At 44.5% G+C, this 25,034-nt stretch overlaps 1 protein-coding gene across 5 annotated transcripts in view; it reads left to right on the forward strand.

The window, feature by feature from the left end:
- Positions 1 to 15,765, forward strand: part of ZBTB38 (zinc finger and BTB domain containing 38) — a 127,064-nt gene extending 111,299 nt beyond the window's left edge. For all 5 annotated transcript variants that reach the window (XM_034995973.1, XM_034995964.1, XM_034995957.1 and 2 more), the window contains one exon: positions 8,662 to 15,765. In XM_034995973.1, coding sequence (XP_034851864.1) covers positions 8,662 to 12,246 — 3,585 coding nt within the window. In that variant the 3' untranslated portion in view covers positions 12,247 to 15,765. The remainder of the gene's footprint in view (positions 1 to 8,661) is intronic.
- The last annotated feature ends 9,269 nt before the right edge of the window (positions 15,766 to 25,034 follow it).

Here is a 25,034-nt window from a genome sequence, read left to right on the forward strand (position 1 = left end):
TCCTTAAGGCAGTCATGGTTTTTTCAGTATGCACTGCAAGTGTTTTGTGTCTGCCTCCCATTTTATCACACAGAATGGTAAAAAGGTGTATATTCAATAGTCAAAAGATTTAATAAAATTAATAGTTTTCACTTTTTCATCTGGGTATTACTGGCTTGATGTTTGCTACAGCATCAGCTCTTTTCCCCATCGTTGCTTCTGTACTGTTCATGCACATGTTAACATGGTGGGGGAAGAAAGGCAAATGACATCTTTGTGTTACTCTGAAAACAGTTTTGCCCTCACGAGCCTGACGAAAGGGTCTTGGGAGACTCCAGGTCCATGAAACACTTTGAGAACGGCCAGATTAGAAGGAAACTAGGGAAAAAATGGACAGGAATTAATTTTTATTTTTCTAATAAGAGAGTTAATTTTGCTCTCTGTAAAGTAGAATTTGGGTTCATCTGGTTCTCATTTTTAAAACTTTAAATCAGGAACTTTTCTAAGCACAATGTGTAATTTAAGCCATTTGCTGCTCAGGGTCTGAAGAGGCAGTTCCTCTCGCTCACTGTCAACATCATCAACAGTGTGCTATATACCCTATATGTATCAGGAGAACAAAGATGAGTTAGATTGACCCTGCACTCAAGGAGCAAGTAGGGAAGGATATAAACATGAACAAATGCATAACACTGCATAATATTATAACACATATTATAATAAAGGTAGGAGCCCAAATCTAGAAATTCTAGAGGACGGACACTGCCCAGATGGGCAGTCACCTGAGATGAGTAAGTTTAAGGAATTGCCAAGCAGAGGAGATAGAATCTAGGGTAGGAGAAACTCAAGAGGAAATAATTTTTCTCCTAGAGCTTTTATACAGATGTCATTTATAAATCTTCCGAAGTTAGGAAAAAGGTATCCGTGGCTAGGGAGTATGCAAGCTGTGCGTGTTAATGGGCGCATTGGTGTGGGGGAAGGGAGGCTAGGATGGAGAAGGGGGTTTCTGCTTTGCACCTTTATACAGTTCTGTACTGTTGGAATATTTTACCATGAGCATAGACTTACTTTTTAAAGATTTATTTATTTTAGAGAGAGAGAGAGAGCGCAGGGTGGAGGGACAGACGAAGAGGGAGAGAAACCCAAACAGACCCCTCACTGAGCACAGAGCCCGACTCAGGGCTCATCTCACAACCCTGAGATCAGGACCTGAGCCAGAACCAAGAGTTGGACGCTTAACCGACTGTGCCACCCAAGCACCCCTATTTTATTTTTTTTAAAGCTAGTTCATTCTAAAAGCTGAAGAAGAGGTAATTTAATCATCAGAAGTATTTTATTTAAGTGCCCACCTTTGCATTAAATATATGTGTATTTATTAGGGAAGGTTGGGGTATGGCAGGAGACAAAAGCAGCAGAAGATCCTAAGTCTATGAATTAACTAGAATTTCCCAATGGCATTTATATAAAGTGTAATTATAAAGTATGTTTATCATATAATTATAAAATTCTTAAAAGCATTTTATATACTTTTAAGTACATTTTACATAAATATACACATATGTACTTATAACTATAATATGGAATTTTATATTTATATAGAGATTTATATTTTGTATATGTATATGTATATATACAGATTTATATATATAGGGGCACCTGGGTGGCTCAGTCATTAAGCGTCTGCCTTCGGCTCACATCGTGATCCTAGGGTCCTGGGATCGAGCCCCATGTTGGGCTCCCTGCTCAGCGGGAAGCCTGCTTCTCCCTCTCCCACTCCCCCTGCTTGTGTTCCCTCTCTCGCTGTCTCTCTGTCTGTCAAATAAATAAATAAAAATTTTAAAAAAATTTATATATGTGTGTATATATATTTATGTATATGTGTATATATATAAATAAATAGAGGATGACCATTCATCCTATTTCCCCAGATACTGAACCAATATATACCTGTTTCTCTGGCATAGTTATTAGTTGCATCTGTTTTCTCTCTCAAGTGTCCTGTTTTAGATGCTGAATTATGTGTTCACCATATATTTTTATATATATATGTATATATATTTATAAATAAGTGTATGACTATGTAAACATTTTTATATAGCATACGCTCATATATTTATAATAAAGTCACACATTTATTTGTACATACATATGAATATATGCATATGTATATTTATGTATTTAGAAGGTATATGTTAAAGGCTATTTATAGCTTAAATACAAACTCAGGAAAATAGTAACATAAGTCAGATGACCACAGTTATCTATTTACAAATTATTTTAAAAGAAATGTAGGCCCACCAAAATTTTTGCATCTGTGACATTTTTATTAGCCTTTTTCATGTTTATCTATTCCATCTTGGTAATATTACTGAGAATAGTGAATTTATTGCATGAAACTTGCTTTTTAGAAAACATTTAGAAAGTTACACATAAATTAAATCTCATCTTCCCGTCTTATATTTATTTTTCTGAGGTCTTCCGTGGGCTTTCCATTGGCAGGAACTCCTAAAGCTTCAGTATTAAGTTATTCTCTGTAAAGAAATCAAGTAGAGGAGGTCACTTTAACTTTTTTAAGTCCAGACTACTATTTTTGCTGAGGATGACTGCCAACACACAAAAGCTCATTTATTAAGTCTTAATTTTAATTTTGGAGATATCTTTAAAGTTAAGTATGTCTGATAAGATCTGTGGGTCTAATGTTATTTCACGGAATGTTCTTATCAGTCGCAACAAAGGAGGCCAGCTGAAGGGGCCAGGCTGGTCATGTGACAGAGAGAAGCCACTTGGTAAGTGCCTGGGCCAGCAGCGTGTGACTATAGGTGACCGTGATGAGGGGGCACAGCTACTAGGCGCCCAGTCCTTCTTGCCAGGCAGGCAGCAACCACTGTTGCCCACTCTTCTTATTGTTCAAGAAAAGATATATTGATTTTTATGTTAAATCTTACTCTTTTCGACATCAGCCCAGTTTTTCAGAAACATGGTTCCAAAGACCAGGTTGGCCAGACAAAACCTGCGGGAACCAGATTTGCCTGTGGTCCTCTGGTCTACAGACTTCAGACTCATTTCTGTGTTGCCCTTTGGACATGTAGGATGTGGCTTATAGTTATAGCAGCTTCTGAACTGATCAGGTGACTACAGCCGGGGGGGCAGTCCACGTGGCAGGCACTGGTAAGCTCGAAAGGTGGGTGCTGGAGTCTGAGAGACGTTAAGGTGCACCTTCAGCAACTTTCACTGCTTTTCTAGCCTGCTTGTGCAGATTGGGGCTTGTTGTTTTACACTCTTACACTGACTCTTGGATTCTAAACTTCTTGAGGGCATGAAACTCTGTGCCTCTTTGTGAGTGAAATTCTCTTTCCTCCCTTTGTTTATATCTGCAGAGCTAAATTCTGCCCTCAAGATCCAGTAGACGGCGTTTCCTCCTAAAGAGCTTTGCTGAGCTACTCCCTGTGCCTTCCCTCGCTCCCACTCCCCAGCTGCTCCCCAGAACTCCCACTGTGTTCTCCTGACCAGCCTGCCTGCCTGCCTGCATGATCCTGCACATGTCTTTGTTATGCAGCGTTTCATAAACACGTCTTACTTCCCTTGCTACACCACAAAACTTTGAAGGCAGAATTTTTATTTCTTTTATGGCAATGGGGTTTTATTGTCAGCCGCCCCGGGCCTGGTTCTAGCTGGTTAATAAAAACTACTTGGGGCGCCTGAGTGGCTCAGTTGCTTAAGTGTCTGACTCCTGATCTCAGCTCGGTTCTTGATCTCAGGGTCATGAGTTTAAGCCCTGTGTTGGGCTCCACACTGGGTGTGGGGCCTGCTTAAAAAAAACATTTTGTGTTTGCTTTGCCTACGGTGTTCCTTCTGCTTAGAATGCCTTTCCCAGGGGCGCCTGGGTGGCTCAGTTGGTTAAGCGACTGCCTTCGGCTCAGGTCATGATCCTGGAGTCCTGGGATCAAGTCCCGCATCGGGCTCCCTGCTAGGCGGGGAGCCTGCTTCTCCCTCTGACCCTTCCCCCTCTCATGTGCTCTCTGTCTCTCTCATTCTCTCTTTCTCAAATAAATAAAATCTTTAAAAAAATAAATAAATAAAAATTTTTAAAAATTAAAAAAAAAAAGAATGCCTTTCCCACATCCCAGTTTTACTTTTTTTTTTTTTTTTAAAGATTTTATTTATTTATTTGACAGAGAGATAGCGAGAGAGGGAACATGAGCAGGGGGAGGGGGAGAGGGAGAGGGAAAAGCAGGCTTCCCACGGAGCGGGGAGCCCGATGTGGGGCTCGATCCCAGGACCCTGGGATCATGACATGAGAGGAAGGCAGACGCTTAACGACTGAGCCACCCAGGTGTCCCCCCAGTTGATTGATGTCAAGCTTTCCAGGACCCCTATAAATAATAAGTTGGCATTTCATCCTTTAACACTTTGTACATACCTTTAGTATAAGGCCTACCATCGTGGATTCCAATTATTAGTTGACAGTTCTCTTTCTTCTCCTAGACTCTGAGCTCCTTGAGGACAAAGACTTGCCTCACATGCTTCAGTATCTCCAGCCCTGAGCCCTATGTCTGACCATGTTAGGTATTAACGTATGTGCTGGGTAAAATTGACACAAGAACAAAGTTTTTATGTATGTGCCAAGAAGGCAAATCGAAGTGCTGCACAGTCACTATGATTTTAAAAGGATTCCTGCCACACGATGGTAGATAGTCCCCCTTTTGAACAGTGTCATACTTGGATATTCCAAAGTTAGGAGGATGTGTTAATGACATATATAATGATACTTCCTATTATATGTGTTATTCTAACTCCTGTATGATTAAGATATTCTTAGATTTTAACAGTTAGCCTTTTACTAACCATCCTACCTGAGCAATCTAAGTGAAGAATCATGCCATCCTACAGAAGTGGGTGGGGCCTATCATCAAACACCTCGGAGTATCAGCTTGATGGGAAATACCGCATGCCCCATGTGGAGGTGGGGCCTGTGGGAGTTTCAGAGTGCTGTGAACTGGGATGTTTCAGAAGAAGCAGTAGTTTTGAGGTGGAAGGACAAAATAGGTGTCAGCATGGAACTAAGCCAAGATGGAAACCACCGTTTAAAACCATAGTACATGTTTTGCCAGATCTGAGACTACCCAGTCAGGCTGGGTAAAGAATTGGAATAATGTATGGGCTTCAGAAAAGCCAAACAGGATGAGAATAAATGAGTCAGGAGAGAAAGTAGATTCTACAGGGGCTCAGGGCAGAGACCCCAAGGGAGGCAAAAGAAGCATCAGCCAAATATGTCATTGATCTATAACCAGTGAAGGATGGAGTCCCGCTGTCTGCTCAGGGTGGCCCCCTCTCCTTCAGGGGCATAGAGGAAGCCGTAGATTCCAGTTCATTTAATTCCATTTTTATTCATAGACTTAATCCCTCACACTTCTAGGAAAGATTCAAGAACAATTACAATTTAAAGGAAGGGTAAACAAGAGTAGAAGAACTAAGGTTAAATAAAGAAAATGAAACCATAGTCACACCAGAAACCCAGGCTAACTATGGCTACAACAGGCGATGATGACAGTTCTAAGCTTCCTTGTCTTGGGAATAGAAGAATTTGTTAGTAGTAATGTAGTTTTCCTATGGCTAGAAGAGATCAAAGAATTAATCAAATGGATCCTAAAGTATAAAGGACACTAAATAACATAATGGGCACAACTTATAATAGCTTTAGAAAAGGGTAAAAAGAAATTCATAAGTGGCCATCTGGTCTCTCCACAACTGAATGAATGCCATGGGTTAAAGGTGGGACTCCAGGGCTAGGAAGACCTTGCCCCTGGGAGCTAAAGAAGTATCTTCAAGCTCTGCTGCTTTCTGGACATCTAAAGAGAGAGAGAGGCTGGATGAATAGCTAGTCAGTATGGCCTTTAGACCAGAGGGAGGTTTTTGGTTTTAACTGCAGGACTGATCTGTTAGTGTACAGTGACATTAGTTTAGTGAGTTGCTGTTAACATTTTTTAAATGAGAGACAATGGAAGAGGACAAAATACATCGCACGCAGTGCACGCAGTAAGGTTAAGTTTTAATTTTTGTGTCTTAGATCCCTACAGACCATGTATTTTTTATATAATATTCTATCCCTCATTAAAATATTAATTGGTAGGTTCTGGCCATCCCAGGCTTATGGTATAAAATATATAAAAAGAATAACAAGAATTAGGCTCTGGGAAGAACAGAGATAAGATCCTTGAATCAGAACAAGAGCCACTGTGCCTTTAAATTGTGCTAATTTAGGAACCTGTGACTAGACTCAGTATTTTTTTATTGAAATACAACTAACATAGTGTTATATTAGTTTCAGGTATATAATGATTCAACAGTTCTTTTTTTTTTTTTTTTTAAGATTTTATTTATTTGACAGAGAGAGAGACACAGCGAGAGAGGGAACACAAGCAGGGGGAGTGGGAGAAGGGGAAGCAGGCTTCCCGCCCAGCAGGGAGCCCGATGCGGGGCTCGATCCCAGGACCCTGGGACCATGACCTGAGCCGAAGGCAGACGCTTAACGACTGAGCCACCCAGGCGCCCTGATTCAGCAGTTCTGTACATTGCTCAGTGCTCATCACGATAAATGTATGCTTGATCCCCTTTATCTAGTTCACCCCTCCTCCCACCCACCTCCCCCTGGTAACCATCAGTTTCCTCTCTGTACTTAAGAGTCTGTTTTTTTTGTCTCTTTTTTTTTTTCCTTTGTTCACTTGTTTTATTTCTTAAATTCCACATGTGAGTAAAAATCATATGGCATTTGTTTCCTCTGACTTATTTCACTTGGCATCATACCCTTTAGGTCAATGGCAACATTCTTTTTTATGGCTGAGTAATATTCCTGTGTGTGTGTTTCAGTGTGTATGTGTATCACATCTACTTTATCCATTCATCTATCAGTGGACATGTGGACTGCTTCCATATATCTTGGCTATTGTAAATAATGCTGCCATAAACATAGGGGTGCGTATATCTTTCCAAATTAGTGTTTTCATTTTCTTTGGGTAAATACCCAGTAGTGGAATTACTCATGCTGGGAAAACTGGTTGGCTACATGTGAAAGAATGAAGCTGGACCACTTTTTTACACCACACACAAAAATAAACTCAAAATGGATTAAAGACCTAAATGTGAGACCTGACACCATAAAAATCCTAGAAGAGAGCACAAGCAGTAATTTCTTTGCCATCAGCCATAGAAACATTTTTCTAGATATGTCTCAGGCAAGGGAAACAAAAGCAAAACTCAACTGTTGGGACTCACCAAAATAAAAGGCTTTCACACAGCAAAGGAAACCATCAGCAAAACAAAAAGGTAACCTACCAAACGGGAGAAGATATTTGCAAAAGATATATCTAATAAGGGGTTAATATCCAAAATATATAAGAATTTATACAATTCAACACCCAAAAACCACAAATAATCCAATTAACAAATGGGCAGAGGACCTGAATAGACATTTTTCCAAAGAAGACATACAGGTGGTCGACAGACACATGAAAAGATGCTCAACATCACTCATCATCAGGGAAATGCAAATCAAAACCACAATGAGATACCACCTCACACCTGTTAGAATGGCTAAAATCCAAAAAGGTAAGAGATAACGAAGGGTTGGAGAAAAGGGAGCCCTTGTGCACTGTTGGTGGGAATGTAAATTCCCACTATGGAAAACAGTATGGAGATTCCTCCACAGAACTACTGTATGAGCCAGCAACCCCACTTCTGGGTATGTATTCGAAGGAATTGAAATCAAGATCTTGTAGAGATGTCTGCAAATCAAAACCACAGTGAGATAGCACTAGACTCAGAGGCATACTTTCCTGGTTTTGTGTGTTGTTTCTTTTTTGTGTGCCTTCAGTACCTCACAGAGTTGTTTTTGAAAACCCTTAATCTACCTTGGCTATCCTGAAAGGGAAATCAGAGAAAGAACGAGTAAGGGCCAGTAGCGCAGAGAGGCAGGGCACCCCTGGTGGTCAGACTTGGTCATGCAGACTGAGGCTTCCCATCCAGGGACCTTTCAGAGCCACCAATTAGGAACGGCTTCTCCAGTTCTTCTTCTCTGAGCAGGCAATACCTTTATATACAGGTACTGCTTACTTAGGGAAAACTTAAAAAAAAATCTTCTTCCTGCTTCATAAATGATGTTTGGATCAGATCATCAGGATTATCTGTGAAAATAGGAGGTTGTAGCAGGACCATAGCATTACTCAGCTCTAGGAATTCAGTGCAGCAGTCTTGAGTGACGAAGAGACCCTAAACATTTGTGGGGAGAAACCCTCCTCCTCCCAAATTTGGACGTGTATATATAGCTACAGCTTTGGAGAAAGAGTTCTGGGAGGATTTCCAACTATAACAACTATTAGCGATGGTATGAGAAACAGGCTGGGGCGAGATCAAGATTTAGCTTCTAATGTTGACTCCAAGTCTTGCAAGTAACAGCAGAATGAGATAAAAACCTGTATTTTCGTACCAAAAAAAAAGTGTTTCAAAAGTGTTGAAAATTGTCTAGAAATAAAGAAACTACTTGTTGGGGTGCCTGGCTGGCTCAGTCGGTAGGGCACGCAGCTCTTGAGGGGTCGTGAGTTTGAGCCTCACTTTGGGCATAGAGCTTACTTAAGAAAGAAACTACTTGTGGCAGGGTCTCTGATCATCTGTCTCCTCTCGTTTCAGATGACAGTCATGTCCCTTTCCAGGGACCTCAAGGACGACTTGCACAGTGACACAGTGCTCTCCATCTTAAATGAGCAGCGCATTCGGGGCATTTTGTGTGATGTCACAATTATTGTGGAAGACACCAAATTTAAAGCACACAGCAATGTCCTAGCTGCTTCAAGCCTTTATTTCAAAAATATCTTTTGGAGCCATGCGATCTGTATTTCCAGCCATGTCCTGGAACTGGATGATCTCAAAGCTGAAGTGTTTACAGAAATCCTTAATTACATCTACAGCTCCACAGTTGTCGTCAAGAGACAGGAAACAGTCACTGATCTTGCAGCTGCAGGAAAAAAGCTGGGGATATCCTTCTTGGAAGATCTTACTGATCGCAACTTCTCAAATTCCCCTGGTCCCTATGTATTCTGCATTACCGAAAAGGGAGTGGTTAAAGAAGAAAAAAATGAAAAAAGGCACGAAGAGCCTGCTATCACCAACGGGCCAAGGATCACCAATGCATTTTCCATCATTGAGACAGAAAATAGTAATAACATGTTTTCTCCACTGGACTTGAGGGCAAGTTTCAAAAAGGTCTCTGACTCCATGAGAACCGCTAGCCTCTGCCTGGAGAGGGCCGACGTGTGTCACGAGGCGGAGCCCGTCCGCACCCTAGCGGAGCACTCATATGCCGTTTCTTCCGTGGCCGAGGCCTACAGAAATCAGCCTGCCCGTGAACATGACAGCAGCTCCCCTGGTAAGACAGGGAAAGAAAATTGTGAGGCTCTGGCAGCAAAACCGAAAACATGCCGAAAGCCAAAGACAGTGTCCATACCCCCGGATTCTGACTCAGCTACGGACAATATACCACCCCCTCCGGTAACCAGCTTAGAGGTTCATCAGGAAAGAAGCCCACAGCCAGCTGCAGTCCTGCCTCGTTCGAAATCTCCCAACAACAAAGGAGATGTCCGTTTTTCCAAGGAAGATGCAAATAAATCCTCGGACGTTCCTGGGCCACCGGCGGCAGAGGTCCCGCCTCTCGTTTACAATTGTAGCTGTTGTTCCAAATCCTTTGACAGTAGCGCCCTGCTCAGTGCCCACATGCAGCTTCACAAGCCAACCCAGGAGCCTTTGGTGTGCAAGTACTGCAACAAGCAGTTCAGCACTCTGAACAGGCTGGATCGGCACGAGCAGATTTGTATGCGGTCCAGCCACATGCCTGTTCCTGGAGGAAACCAGCGCTTTTTAGAAAACTATCCTACCATTGGACAGAATGGTAGCTCATTCACGGGTCCAGAACCTCTGTTGTCTGAAAACAGGATCGGTGACTTTTCCAGTACCGGAAGCACCTTGCCAGAAACGGACCACATGGTTAAATTTGTGAACGGGCAGATGCTCTACAGCTGTGTTGTATGCAAACGGAGTTATGTGACTTTGTCCAGCCTCCGAAGGCATGCAAATGTTCACTCGTGGAGAAGAACCTATCCTTGCCATTACTGCAACAAAGTATTTGCACTGGCCGAGTACAGGACAAGACATGAAATTTGGCACACAGGAGAAAGGCGCTATCAGTGCATTTTCTGCCTTGAAACTTTCATGACCTACTATATTCTCAAGAACCATCAGAAGTCTTTCCATGCCATAGATCATAGACTTTCCATCAGTAAAAAAACAGCCAATGGAGGCCTGAAGCCTAGCGTCTATCCATATAAACTTTACAGGCTGCTGCCTATGAAATGCAAGAGGGCTCCTTATAAAAGCTACCGAAATTCTTCCTATGAAAATGCCCGAGAGAACAGTCAGATGAATGACTCTGCAGCTGGCCCCTATGTTATTCAGAATCCACACAGCTCTGAGTTACCAACACTGAATTTCCAGGACCGCGTAAACACCTTGACCAACAGTCCCGCCATCCCCTTGGAAACGTCTGCACGTCAGGAGGTACCCACTTCTGCCAACGTACAGAACGCAGAGGGGACCAAATGGGGAGAGGAAACGTTGAAAGTGGACCTCGACAATCACTTTTATTCCGCCGAGGTGTCTGTTTCTTCCACGGAGAATGCCGGCAGCTCTGACCTGCCGGGAGGGGATGTACCTGTTTCATCTCTGAGTAACGGCAGTGAACACGCAGCCTCTGTGATCAGCTACGGTGGCTCAGCACCCTCGGTCATTGTGCACAGTAGCCAGTTCTCATCGGTGATAATGCACAGCACGGCCGTGGCCGCCGTGGCCAGCAGCAACCACCGAGCCCCTTCAGACCCAGCTGTCAGTCAGGCCCTGAAAGACGACAGCAGACCTGAGCCCGATAAAGTGAGCAGAGTGGTCAGCAGGCCTAAGAGCATCAAGGAGAAAAAGAAAACCGTGCTGTGTAACAAGGCAGAGGTAGCAGACGAGTCCAAGTACGTGGCTGATCCTGGAGGGTCGCTGAGCAAAACCACAAATGTCAAAGAAACCAGTAAAATCGAAACCTACATTGCAAAGCCCGCTCTGCCTGGAACCTCTACAAACAGCAACGTCGCGCCCCTGTGCCAGATAACGGTGAAAATCGGAAACGAAGCCATCGTGAAAAGGCACATCCTAGGATCTAAGCTGTTCTATAAAAGAGGAAGAAGACCCAAGTACCCGATGGAGGAGGAGGCTTTGCCACAGGAGAGTGACCCGGAAACCAACAGAGCCAGCCCCCTCGGGCTCTGCCAGTCCGAGTGTGTGGAAATGAACGAAATGTTTGACGACGCCAGTGACCAGGATTCCACCGACAAGCCCTGGCGTCCTTACTACAACTACAAACCCAAAAAGAAATCCAGACAGCTGAGAAAAATGAGGAAGGCCAACTGGAAGAAAGAGCATGAAAACAGGAGCCCAAGCAGTAAGTGCAGATACCCAGCAGAACTGGACTGTGCCGTGGGGAAGGCTCCCCAGGAGAAGGCCTTCGAGGAAGAAGAAAATAAGGAGATGCCCAAGCTGCAGTGTGAACTCTGTGATGGAGACAAAGCCTCGGGGGCGGCGAATCAAGGGAGGCCCCACCGGCATCTCACTGCGAGGCCGTACGCCTGCGAGTTCTGTGCCAAGCAGTTCCAGAGCCCGTCCACCCTCAAGATGCACATGAGGTGTCACACCGGAGAGAAGCCGTACCAGTGCAAGACCTGTGGGCGGTGCTTTTCGGTGCAGGGAAACTTGCAGAAACACGAACGCATCCACCTGGGCGTGAAGGAGTTCATCTGTCAGTACTGCAACAAGGCATTCACGCTGAATGAGACCCTCAAGATCCACGAAAGGATCCACACGGGCGAAAAGCGTTACCACTGTCAGTTCTGCTTTCAGAGCTTTTTGTACCTTTCCACAAAAAGGAATCACGAGCAGAGGCACATTTGGGAGCATGACGGGAAGGGCTATGCCTGCTTCCAGTGCCCCAAAATTTGCAAAACAGCTGCTGCCCTTGGAATGCACCAGAAGAAACACTTATTCAAAAGTCCAAGTCAGCGGGAGAAAGTAGAAGGTGACATGTGCCAGGAGAACTCAAACCCCCTGGAGAACCCACATGTCAATGACTCAGAAGACAGTGACCAAAAGGATAACGTACAAACCATTGTTGAAAATGTCCTTTGAGTGGCGATACTTAGAAAAGTCTTCAAAAATATAAGTTGGTGGGTTTGTTGTTTGGGGGGTTTTTTTGTTTTTGTTTTTTTAGTTAGCTGTTTTCTTCTGTGTTTTGTTTTTTTTTTTTAAGTTTTGTTCACGCAACAGTCATGAAGGAGTGAAATGTAAAAAAAGAAAATCTCATTTGTGAAAATTCCAGAAAAAAGGATCCTAATACCTACTTTGGGTTTTAGCATTAACTTCATTACAAAATAGCCGAATCCTCCAGTATCCCAAGTATCTTGTGGAAGTTTATGAAGTTCTTAGCTGTGGTATTTCTGCCAGTGGGGGGGTGGGGGGGGAGGCTAATGTTAGCCTAATTTAAAACTTTCTAGTAAGTGCTGATAGGAACTGGCTGCTGAGCTGTCTTTAGTCCACTGGAGAAAACGAGGGTCAGATATCATGAAAACATCATCTTCATAAATATGTTAGAAGGTAAATGAGCTATGACAGTCATTTTTCCCATCCGGCTTCTGTGCTATTAAAAATTGTTTAAATTAGTGGATATATATAAAATATTTAATATTATAGCTGAAAATATGTGTGAAATTGAGTAACCTAAGTAGGACATTCATTATCTAGAACTACTTTTCTGCAACACAAACCTTGTAAAATACATATATAAATCACTATGACTTTTAACTGTCCATGTCCCCTGTAGAGAATTATGATGATGAGCAATAGATCTGCAAATAATGAGGACTGATGGAAAAATCGGTAGAAAGCATCTTGAATCTGATTTAAGAGCATATTGTATGCTTTTAAATGGAATGCCGTTCCCTTGAAGTTACGGCTGAGCTATTACTAGAACTGGTCTACTCCAGTCACAGAAAACATAGGTCATGCCTTATCTGTGGGGGAGAGCCCTCCCAGAACTTTTCTGTGATTACCTGTGCTGTATATTACTTTGCAGTGGCCTCACCTCAGAAAATAAAGAAGGGTCAAATTCTTCTGAAACTCCCTGCAGTCTTCCATCCATCACAAGGCCATGGATATGGGGGTCTATTTCAGACAGACTTAATCAGTCCCAAGGGTTTACGTAAAACCGGACACCTCCCATTCCACTGAAGGAGTGTCCAGGAGATTTAGTGCAAAGAATGCGTATGGTGGTGAATTCCCAGGCACTTGAACGTGACAGAAAGCCTAATCCCTATGATCGTTAGCCTTCTTGGAGATTATGCAGCCCACAAGTGTACACTAACTAGTATGAAACAAAAGGACATCAGAAACACACCTCCCACCTCACCCATTAATGACTTGAGTGGGCAAGAGGAGGCGATGACCTTCCTTGCCTCAAACAGAAGCTTTGCTTTTTGGGGGTGGGGTGGGGAGATAGAATGTGGAGTGGTAAGATTCCATCACTTACTTACATGACTCAGAAACCTATCCCCAAAGCCAGATGCCTTGTCTTCATGTTTGCAGACATCTAGCTCCCTTGCTAAAAACCCACTTAAGTTTTCTCATTTTCTTTTATGCTGACCCACACCATCAGCATTGCCATCAAAGTCCAGTTGCCCTGTAGGGCATGTGGACTAGGTTCTGGGAAGCTGGAACTCATCATTCTTATATTTAAACTGCCAGGATAGGAGGGAGAGAGAAAACATTCCTACCCTTTGATCAGCAGTGTGAACAGAATCCGGAACCTGGTTTAAGGGTGACCTACAGCCATTCATGTTCATGGGATTTGATAGATGGAAGCCCAAGGTTATCCAAGGTTGCAAGGTCACCATTATGAAGAAGTAGTTCAAAGGACTCCAGTTCCTCTCTCCAAGTATTGTGATACCTCCACGAAGAAGACTTAATGTGGATTTGGGTGGGCAAGAAAACGTTTAAACACCCAGAGAAGGACATGATCAGAGCTGACCTTTTTATATAGTAGTATTTTGCTGTTAAGTAACCCCAGTACTGCATCTGCATTTATCTTTTGTTCATCTACTTTCACTTACATACAGTATTATGTAATAGAGGAAAATGGGAAAATGCAAGCAAATTCAACCTTATTTTAATACATTGTATATATGTATACCTGCATTATTCATTTGGGTTTTGTTCAAAGAGATAGTCACAAAGGGCTTATGAAAATCATTTCTGAATTGATAATTAGAATAATGAATAGGCAATTCTGTGATCTACTAATTTGTTTTATCTCAATTAGGATTATTAATCAAAGAGAATTACTGTGTATTTCAGTCATTTTGATTTGGGGTAACTCTAAATATAAAATTATTACATGTAGTGATGTCTCCCAGCCCTTACATGTGGAAATTTTTTAAGTGGACTTGTATGCTGATAATTCTAGACCAAAGTAAATATGGCAGAATATTTATACATGAAAAAATAATTTTGCAAATATTTTCTATAATTGTATTATTCGTTTAAAATGTTGATAGCTTGTGTTAGTTTCAGGGAGGGGTGTATATTTTGATAAAAAAATACTTGACTTTGTAATTCTGTATATTCTATACAATTTATAGCAGAGCCGTTTTAAGACAGCCTTGTCACATTTTTTTTGTTAATTGTGAAAACTTTATCATGAGTGATGTTTAAGTATGCATTGAGTACATAACGACCAACTAGAATTAAAGTAGGTGTAAACAGTGAACATACTGTATGCTGTACAAGATATATTGTAATTTGCCGTTTTAGCATCTGTATTTTGGTTAGAAGATATTATTAAATGCAGATGTTAAGGGTTGGAAAAGTCTAATTTTATTTTTAGAAATAATGAATACAAATTTGGTTTTGCTTGATTAAAATAGCTTATTCCTATGTTAAGTCTCTTAAATGTTTTAATGTTAATTCTTTTGTGCAGCCAAGCAGCAGTTTCCTCTTTGTGAGTCACAGCCTTGTTTCACATATCATTCACTTAATATATTTCTGTTTCCTTACTTGTTTGCATTCCATGATACCTACTTACATGCTTATTAGGACCCAAACGGAATATACATTTAAAAAAAAAAAAAAAAGGTAGAATAAGAGAGCTGGAAGTCTTCTTATCACTCGGTGCTTTGGATAGGCCTGACCTTGGCGTGTGGAATCCGAGAGCCCTGGAAGTGTCTCTGCCCCAGGAGACAAATTCCACTTGGTACCAGGTGTTTGGCACTGTTCTTCCCCTGGGCCGTTTCATTCGGGTCTTTCCCGACAAGCCTGGGAAGTCATCCTCACTATCCACATTTTATAGCGACTTTGAGAAGATCCCACAGCCAGACAGAGCCAGGATTCCAACCCAGGGCTTCGTGACTTCAGAGCCCATGTCTTCGTTTCTTCTCAGCACCTTAGAGGAAACTGCTTCCTGGAAACTGAGCGGAGAGTAGGAAAAGGGGCGCGAGGAGGGCAGGCAGCTCTAGGACAGTGGCTGCCCCCTGTGCCAACTTTCAGGAGGCTGTACTGGCCTCAGCTCTCCCTGGCACACCCCTGCCTTTTGTCCTCACGCCTCAACACTTGGGGCGTTTGGCTTTCTCCTCGATGTTGGGATATTGCCCTATAAAACCATTTTTTAAAAACCTGTGCACTTTTCCCCAAGAATATGGAGTAAAATTATCATTTAATGCTGTTCTAAGCTAGTAATTTCTCACCCAAAGAAAAAACTGTGTTCCATCATCACAGACCATACCCCTAACCTTGACTCGTCACCTTCAGATGCATGCAGTCGGTCGCAGTAGGTCGCGGTAGGTCACATGGAAGGGAGTGCCAGTGGCTCACGCCGCGCAATCCATCAGCAACACAGGGAAAATAACTCAGACTTCCGGTCCTCCTCGTGGCTGGCCGGTAGCACCAATTTTGTATTGGAAGGGTAATCCAAACCAGATCCAAACCAAAACTTTGATAACTGCTGGCTGTTGAAACTAACGTCCTTGATCGAGCAAAACAACAGATTCAATATTGAAAAAATTTGTAACAGTTGAGAAAGTAACTGGATTAAAATCATCAAAACAAATCATGCAAGGCAGTCCTATTTGTACGTATTGTATGAATTACTTTGGGTCTTCTTATTCCTGTTGCTCACCTTCCTCTTTTCTCATTGGCTCCCATCAACTGATTTGGTTCCACGCCCTCTGTCTCCATCAGGTGCTCTTTGCAGAGGCAGTTTCCTCCATATGTGAGAACTCTTCACCTTCCTCTTCCCCAAATCCTGGTGGGCTATTGATCTCCCTTCTGGAGAGAGGAACCCCCCCTTGTCCCCACTCTCCCTCCCCAGTATTCGCCCCTTGATGCTGACTCTTCAAGTAAGGTGCTCAGTGGACAGGCAAGTCAGGCCTCAGTGGACTCTCCAAATTTAGACAACTAATGGAAGAACTGGTTATAACAGAAGTATGATTACACTTTTAAAGATTTTTTTTAAATTATTATTTCATTCTTGACATCCAAGACCTCAATTCTGTTTATTTAGAATCTTTTGCTGAGGGGCGCCTGGGTGGCTCAGTTGGTTAAGCGTCTGACTTCAGCTCAGGTCATGATCTCAGGGTCCTGGGATGGAGCCCCATGTCATCAGGGTCTCCCTGCTCAGTGGGGAGTCTCCTTCCCCCTCTGCCTCTGCCTCGCCCCCTGCTCATGCTCACACTCTCTCTCAAATAAAATATATTTTTTTAAAAAAAGAATGTTTTGCTGAGAAGTCAAGAGCACTTTTTTCCCCAACAATTTTAAGAGCTATGACTTCTGTGTAATTATAGGTAGGGGTAAGGATGTTATTCCTGTTACAGGAAACTTTGGTATACAGAGACTTAAAAGATGTAACAATGCTAATTTATGTAGAATTTTCGTTCACTCATTCAAAATATGTTTAATTTTGAGTCTCGGGTGTTGTGCCCAGGGCTATAGAGGTAGAAGAGGTAGCCTGAGCCTTCAAGGAGCTGGATCTGGGGAAGGAGACTGATGAGGCAAGCCATGATGACAAATCAAAACTCTGAGCTCCTGGGAGCTCGGAAGCAGATTGGATTGTGTTGGGTTATGAGAGAGATGGCTCCGAGCTAGGGCTGAGGGAGCCTGGGAGCTTCCTAGTGCGGGCAGGCCCAGGTAGAGTGGCTAAAACAAAGGAGCATGGGTGAGGGCAGATTGCTATGCAAACCTGGGGTTTGGGTGGTGAGCCAGGAGACGCACATAGAGGCCACATCACCAGGGCCTCATGGGCCTTGCCAGAGAATTTGTACTTCTGACACTGACAGATGATGGGGGAGCAGAGGAGCAGCTGAGTGCTAGGAGGGAAGTTCAGAGCTAGGTCCTAGAAGCAACATGAGAGGCCATGGGAAGGCTTCAACAGACAGGACATGATCTAATGTGTTTAAAGGATGACTCGCACTCCAGTGCAGTGCGGAGACTGCAGGTCAGTGAAGAGACTCTCTTTGTTTCCCCCCTTGCAATATATTTCTGAAGACATTATGTTGTTTGTCCTGAAGAGTTTCTCATGGCCTGGGAATTTAGCAAGACAGCTTCCTAAGTTATGTTCTTCCATCAGGAGGCACATGCTGTCTGGCTGACATATTGGATATACTTTGAAGGTAGATCTGATGGGATTTACGGGTGGTTTAGGTCCCAGGAGGTGAGAAAAACAGAGGCATCAAAGACAACTCCACGTCTTGGGCCTGAGCAATGGAAGGATGGAGTCACCAGCAGTTTGCAAGAGGGGACTGACTTCAGGTATGAAGCTGAAAGGCATGTTTCATTCCTTCAAAACCTATTTGAGCTAGATGCTGGGACTACAAGAGCAGGCAAAACAGATTATCCCTGGAGCTTATGATCTAGTGGGGCACACAAAACACATCTACATAAGTGCTACAAAGAGGAGGTGCTAGTCAGGAAGTTCCTTGAGGAAGTACCTTTTGAGTGAGATCGGAACAAGGAATAAGAATTGAAAGAGGAGTGAATTTCCAGGTAGAGGGAACAGCATGTACAAAAGTCTGCTTCTAGAGGGAACACAGTGCACTGGAAGCCAGTGGTGGCCAGAGTGCAAGAGGGATGGGTCTGAGATGAGACTGGAGGCCGGAAGCCAGACCCTGCAGGGTCCCCAGGTCCTGCTAAGGATTGGGATCTTCTACTAAGAGCAACAGAGAGCTGTTGAATTGTTGAGACCAGAAGAAGTATTTTAATCAGTTTTGTACCTGTGAAAAGTCACTGTGGCTGAAATGTAGAGAACGACGTGGAGGACAGTAGTGGCCGGAAATCGAGCAGGTAGGAAGCTACTGCAGTGGTCCAGACTGGAGAGGACAGTGGAGTGGAGTATGTATTGGCAGGGAAGATGAGAGAAGAGGGGAGAGAATGAGAGCTAGTTCGGAGATAAAATCAGCAGCACTTGACGTTGGATAGATAGATATGGGGAAGTGAAGGCTAGGGAGGGGCCAAGGATAACCTTTTGGTTTCAGATTTGTTGAAACTATGGGAATGTAAGATGTCTCCCATCAAGCTTGTATAGCAAAAGAAGACAGAATCCCGGAGAACACAGATATTGGAAAGATGAATTAAATAAAAGCCTGTAAGGGGCTGGCATGGAGAAGAGATGGAGAAATAGGAGGAAAATTGGGGGAGTGGCAGCTAGGGGGCCAGAGATGGAGAACCTCTCAGAAAGGAGAGAATGATCAATGGTGTCAAGTGAAGATAAAGCCGACTAAAGAAAATCTGGAAAGTGCCCTTTTGCACCCAGCAACTAGAAGGTCACTGGCAGTGATGTGCTGGTAAACAGTTAACGACCATCACCTTGGAGAGAGGGAAAGCCGGATTCCTAGTGCTTGCCAATGTCTGTCGTGTAAAGACTCCCGCCACGGATGATTTTAAGCTACCAGCATGATGTCACTGAACGTGGAGTTGGGAAGAGAGACATCAGTCGGTTCACAAGAGCTAGTATGAGCCTGCTCGGTGGCTCACCTGGGGGATCTTGGAGTAGTTTCAGTGTGGTGGTGCTGGTGGAAGCTGGGCGTCAGAGGCAGGAGTGGAGGGGGAGACCGTGAGCGAGGGTTCTGGTTTCAAGAAGCTTAGCTATGAAGGGGGCGCCTGGGTGGCTCAGTCAGTTAAGCATCTGACTTGCACTCAGGGTCCTGGGATTGAATCCTGCATCTGGCTCCTTGCTCAGTGGGAGGCCTGCTTCTCCCTCTCCCTCCTGGTCTGCCCCTTCCCCTGTTTGAGCTCTCTCTGTCTCTCAAATAAATTTAAAAAGAAGGAGGAGGAGAGGAGAAGCAGCAGCTGCTTAGCTATAAAAGGAGAGAAGAAAGAGAAAGGTAGGAGACCAGGATTCCACCATATGCGGTAGAACAAAGGACGAGGAGGCAAGGGAGTTGAGGGTATCAGCAAGAGACTTGGTTGTAGCCAAGGACTATAAAGCCTGGGTTTAATTTAAGGAAATATGGACTTCAGTGTCTGATAGACACACACAAATGGAGGAGGCCTTCAAAGCTCTTCCACAACTATTTTCCTATTTGTCTCTCACCATCGTCGTGTTGTGGTGGCCGTGATTACTGTCTTCTTCATCTAAAAGCTGTGGACACAGAGCATGGAGAAGCCAAGGGGCTCAGAGACTGGACCAACACCGGTCAGTTTTCAGGACACGCTTTTTACCACCACCCGCTGACTCCACATTGACTAAGGAATATTCTGGAAGATGGGGTACTGGGACAACGACAACTGTTGTGCTTTCCTTAAAATGAGTGTGTTTATTAGCCTGAGACCCAAATACCCTCAGAATGCCCTGGGTCATTGTTTTGGACGGTGTGTTCTTATGTGGCAGTTAGCATAGGTAGACCTCACGTTATTGTGCTTCACTTTATTGTGCTTTGCAGATACTGCATTTTTTTCTTTTTTTCTTACAAATTGAAGGTTTGTGGCAACCCTGCATTGAGCAAATCTATTGGTATCTCTGTGGCACATTTTGGTAATTCTTGCAATATTTTAAACTTCCTCATTATTATATTTGTTATAATAATCTGTGATCAGTGATTATAACTCACTGAAAGCTCAGATGAGGGTCAGCATGTTTTTGGCGATGAAGTATTTTTTAAGGAAGGTATGTACATTGGTTTTTTAGACATAACGCTATTGCACACTTAGTAGACTCCAGTCTAGTGTAAACATACTTTTACATGTACTGAAAAACCAAATAACTCATTTGCCTTGTTTTATTGTGTTATTCATTTTATTGTGGTGGTCTGGAACCAAACCCGCGGTATCTCCAAGGGGTGCCTGTATTACCAGGCACTGTTCTAAGCATCTAATGAATATTACCTCATTTAATCCTCCTCTCAGTGCCGTGAGATAGACATTGATATGACCATCCCCATCAACATTTAATGTGGTTATCTTGTGCCGTACAGTGCCACAAAACTCGGCGGCTCAAAACAGCCCTGTACCAGTATTATCATCTCACATGGTTTTGGGGTCTGACTGGGATCAGCTGAGCGTGCCTCTCATGCCGGTGTAGACAGTTGGTAGCCGGGTGGCGTCAACTGAAGCCTTGAACACATGGGGCATCCAGGCAGCCCCAGCCCAGCTTAGAGTCAGGGGTGGAGGAATGGACTACACTTCTCAAGGGGGGGGGGGGGGGGGGCAGCAGGCACATCCGGGGAGGGAAGGGATAGATGGTGGCCATCTTTAGGGACAAGCTATTCTACAAGAGATAATCCCCAATGAGAAACCCCAGGCACAGAGGAGCTAGATGACTTACCCAAGGTCAGACAGCCGGGATGTGGAGAAGCAGAGTTCGTCCCAGGCAGCTGAGTTCCAAAGTCTGCTGAGACAGGCAGAAGGGACTGAAGCCCAGTCGCATAGCACACCCTCTCATTGCAAAGCCATGGTGGTTAAGAGCACAGCATTATTCGTGGTAGAACCAGAGCGTTCCTGGAGTGAGCTGTGAAGGAGCTGGGAGAGAGGAAGAAATTCTAAAAATATTTTAAATGGAAGGACGCCTGGGTGGCTCAGTCGGTTAAGTGACTGCCTCTGGCTCAGGTCATGATCCTGGAGTCCCGGGATCGAGTCCCGCATAGGGCTCCTGGCTCAGGGGGGGCCCGCTTCTCCCTCTGACCCTCTCCCCTCTCATGCTGCTTCTCTCTCGCTCGCTCTCTAATAAATAAATAAAATCTTTAAAAACAAGTCAATAAAAATATTTTAAATGAAAATAAATGGGGAGGGTAAATATTGAGTCAAATTTCAAGAACTATCTAAACAAGGCTTTTTTTATGTTGGGGGTGAAAATAGGGTCTTGTGTGGCCTGAGACAAATGGAAGACTTTATACTTTTGCTTGCCTTTACCCAATCAGGAAAGAATAGAAATGTAAGTGTTGGGGGGGGGGGGGGGCGGGGAGGGCAAGGCAAGGGTTGCATTGCTTTTTTTCCTTATAAGTAATCAAAATCTGAAACTTCTACTCAGCTGCTCCAAACGGTCAAATATTGGGGGGGAGCCTATGACTGGGACCAGGGAGTTGGAATCTGAGGTGTAGACTGGCCTCAGACAGGATCTTCAGGCTCCTTCTGTGCCCCTTGTATCATGTCATAGCCCTGAAAGTCCGGGTCATCGCTTACTTTGACACGTCATGGCCCCGCTAATGGAAGAACATCTTCCATTAGGAAGGACATCTAAAGGAAATGACATCTCTAATTCAAAAAGTTTACTCACTTCACAGAAGCAATGGGGTATTGCCACAGAGAAGCTGACTCACCTCCAAGTGGCCCTTTTCTCTCCCCAAATCTGACGACCAGAGACACCGTAAGCTTAGGCACTGTTAATTTCTAGCTTCTTGGTTTTACTGGGCTAAAAGGCCAGGTCCCACCCATTGACTGGAACATGCTCACTCTGTGGGTAAATGTGGTTAGTGGAAAGAGCAGCAGGCCATTTCCCAGGTCAGACCCCATCATTTCTGACATTTCTCTTCCTAAAGAGAAATTCAGGGCCGCTATTTTCGTCATCATGATGGGAACCCGCCTCCTCCGCTATTGCTCATGTTGCCTGTGGCAACATTCCAGCCACCGGGAACTCCTCACCATCCAGTAGAATCCCCACACCTAAGCAAGAAGGCCCCACCCTGGCCCTCCTGCAGAGGTTCCCCCCCTCCGGCCCCAGGGGTCAGAGTCTGCAGGGCCAACAGTAAGGTGCCCACCCAGAGTCTGTGCCACTCTGAACACTCAGGACCACCCAGAGAATTCTCTACCCACTTGCAGGGTCTGCTCAGGCCTCTTCCCTGCCAGTGTCACTCCCCTTGGTCCCAGGGATGGGCAAGGGGCAGGTGTTTGCAGGTGATGGGGACGGAGTCTGTGACCCGTATGTGCTGAGCCTGAGGCCCCCAGCATAGGGGAGGGAGCAGGGTGGAGAGTAAAAAGGCACAAGGGGAGGACCTGGGCCCAGCTCTTCTTGTGCTTCTCCCTCCGATCTGGAACACCCGAGCCTGGGAATTCTAAATCCAAACCTGGCTTCCCAGATGGTTATGAAGGTGTGTTTACCAAAGAAAGAGAAGAGAGCATATTCAATTTAAGAGTTATTCACCTGATTTCTAGCTTTTAAATGCTTAGACATATGATCTACTACTGTTGACCCTTGAACAGCATAAGTTTGAACTGTGTGGATCCACTTATATGCAGATTTTTAAAAATACAGTACAGTACTGTGAACATATTTTCTCTTATGGTTTTAACATTTTTCTCATTTACTTTATTATAAGAATACAGTATATAATACGTACACACCATACGTGTTAACTGGCTGTTTCTGTTGTCAGTCAGGATTCTGGTCAACTGTAGGCTATTAGGGGCTAAGTTTCTGGGGAGTCAAAAGTTATACAGATTTCTGACCCTGCAGGGCAATCAGCACCCCGATCCCTGCATTGTTCAAGGGTCAACTGCATAGGCCTCCATCACTTGCCTTCAACCCTATAGAAGTTTGGGGGGCTGGCACCACTCCCCAGAGTGTCTGGCTTTTCATCACACTATGTCTGAGTTCCAGTTCCTGGCAGTATTGAAATGTCCATCCCTTCCCCCCCGCCCCCAACTCCACCCCTATCCACCGTCATGAGCAGGTCTCAATGCGCAGTTCCAAAGCCTCTTCTAAAGCTTCTTCCCAGAGGTGTTTTGTTTTTTGTTTTGTTTTGTTTTGTTTTAAGATTTTGTTTATTTATTTATTTGACAGAGAGAGAGAAGCAGCATGAGAGGGGATAGGGTCAGAGGGAGAAGCAGCCTCCCCGCTGAGCCGGGAGCCCGATGTGGGACTCGATCCCAGGACTCCGGGATCATGACCTGAGCCGAAGGCAGTCGCTTAACCAACTGAGCCACCCAGGCGCCCCCGGAGGTGTTTTGTGAGACAGACCCTCAGACGTCGGCTTGCCTTTGCCTCAGTCCCCCCACAGCTCTCTGGCAACACCCTTTTTCAATCCCACGTCTGCTCTCGGACAGCAAGCTCCTCCTCTTATTTAGCTACACTTCCAGCATCAGCACTGCAGTCCCAAACATGAGTCATCTCCTGAGAGTAGTGATTCTCCATTCCAGGGTCACGAACCATCACAGTGCATCTGGGAAGGAGGGTTTTCCCAAGATGTGTGACTTTCAGTGCTTAAACCAGGTCAGTCTTGGGGAAACCGGGATGACTGGTCACCCTGATGGGGAAGAGGTTCTCCAGGACGGGAAGGGGCATCAGCAGCCACAATAGAAGTAGAACTAAGTGGCCAGTTTTAGTTTGCAACAACTAATGGGATTGTCAGCTTTCTACTACCTCTGCCTGAGAAGTGAGGAAACATCTAGGCCACACAGGAAGCTGGCCAGGATGTGCAAGTCTGGGCTGAGAGAATGGAGGGGACAACCACGGGGCCCAATCTCCAGAGTCCTACTAAAAGGCTTTAATTATTTCACAGAAACTCCCTCTACTCTCATTTCTCTGAAGAACCTCCTGGGGAGCTTCCAGCTTCCCCCCTCGGAAGCGTTCAGAGTCCACTTTGAGAATTAGTGATGGTCTGTCCCAGGCTTCCCCACCAACCCCCATCTGTCCTGCTAAGTGTGATGGACAGCTCTGGGTTTTCCTGCTGAGTCCTTTTCTATTTTGATGGTGAAAGCACTTGAATTTCTTTTAGAAATCTCCTCTCACTCCCTCTTTCTTCAGCCCCACCTTCAGACCTGACGGATCAGGTTAGGGGTGGCTGGTGGGTGGGAAAAACGGGACCTGGTGCTAGTTACTGTATTTCTACATCTCAGCGCAAGAACAAGGAAACTGAGCCAGGACCTTCTCGACTGCCATGGAGAGAACAGTTGGCCTTAAGCAAAGCTGGATGTCAGGGCTCCGTTCTGAGGTTCCTGGTAGTCTGGACTAACATAATTCAAATTCTGAGCTTTCTCAAGCAAAAGTCATGAGAATCACTGTGCTCTGTATTAAATGCAAACTAAGCAGAAGTGCTTCTGTCTTCAGGGTTTTTTGTCGCTTAGACAAAAATGGGATGTGGGAAGGAAACAAGAACCTAAAATGAGTGGATGACAGTTGGAACCAGGAAGCCCCTCACCTCATCTCTAGGTCCCCTTCATGCTCCTTCTTGCTCCTTTATTCGTCCTCTCTGTGCTCCCAGCCTTCTCTGCCTCTCCCTGGCTGCCGTGCACGATGCTGGCCCGCCCGACAGGACCTCATGGGCAGTGGCCCTCAGATGCCGACTGCCTGCCATCCCTGGGTGCTAATTGCCAATTTCTGGAAAAGGATATCTGATTCCTGCCTTCCCCCCACCCCCCACACCCCCATGGAAGACATCGGTTCCCTTGGTCAGTTTAGTCTGGATTTAATTAGCTCTGATTAAGGGACCGAGCCCTGTTAGGAG

This window comes from Mirounga leonina, unplaced genomic scaffold, assembly GCF_011800145.1.
Source record: "Mirounga leonina isolate KUSES-001 unplaced genomic scaffold, KU_Mleo_1.0 Mir_115, whole genome shotgun sequence".
Taxonomy (NCBI): domain Eukaryota; kingdom Metazoa; phylum Chordata; class Mammalia; order Carnivora; family Phocidae; genus Mirounga; species Mirounga leonina.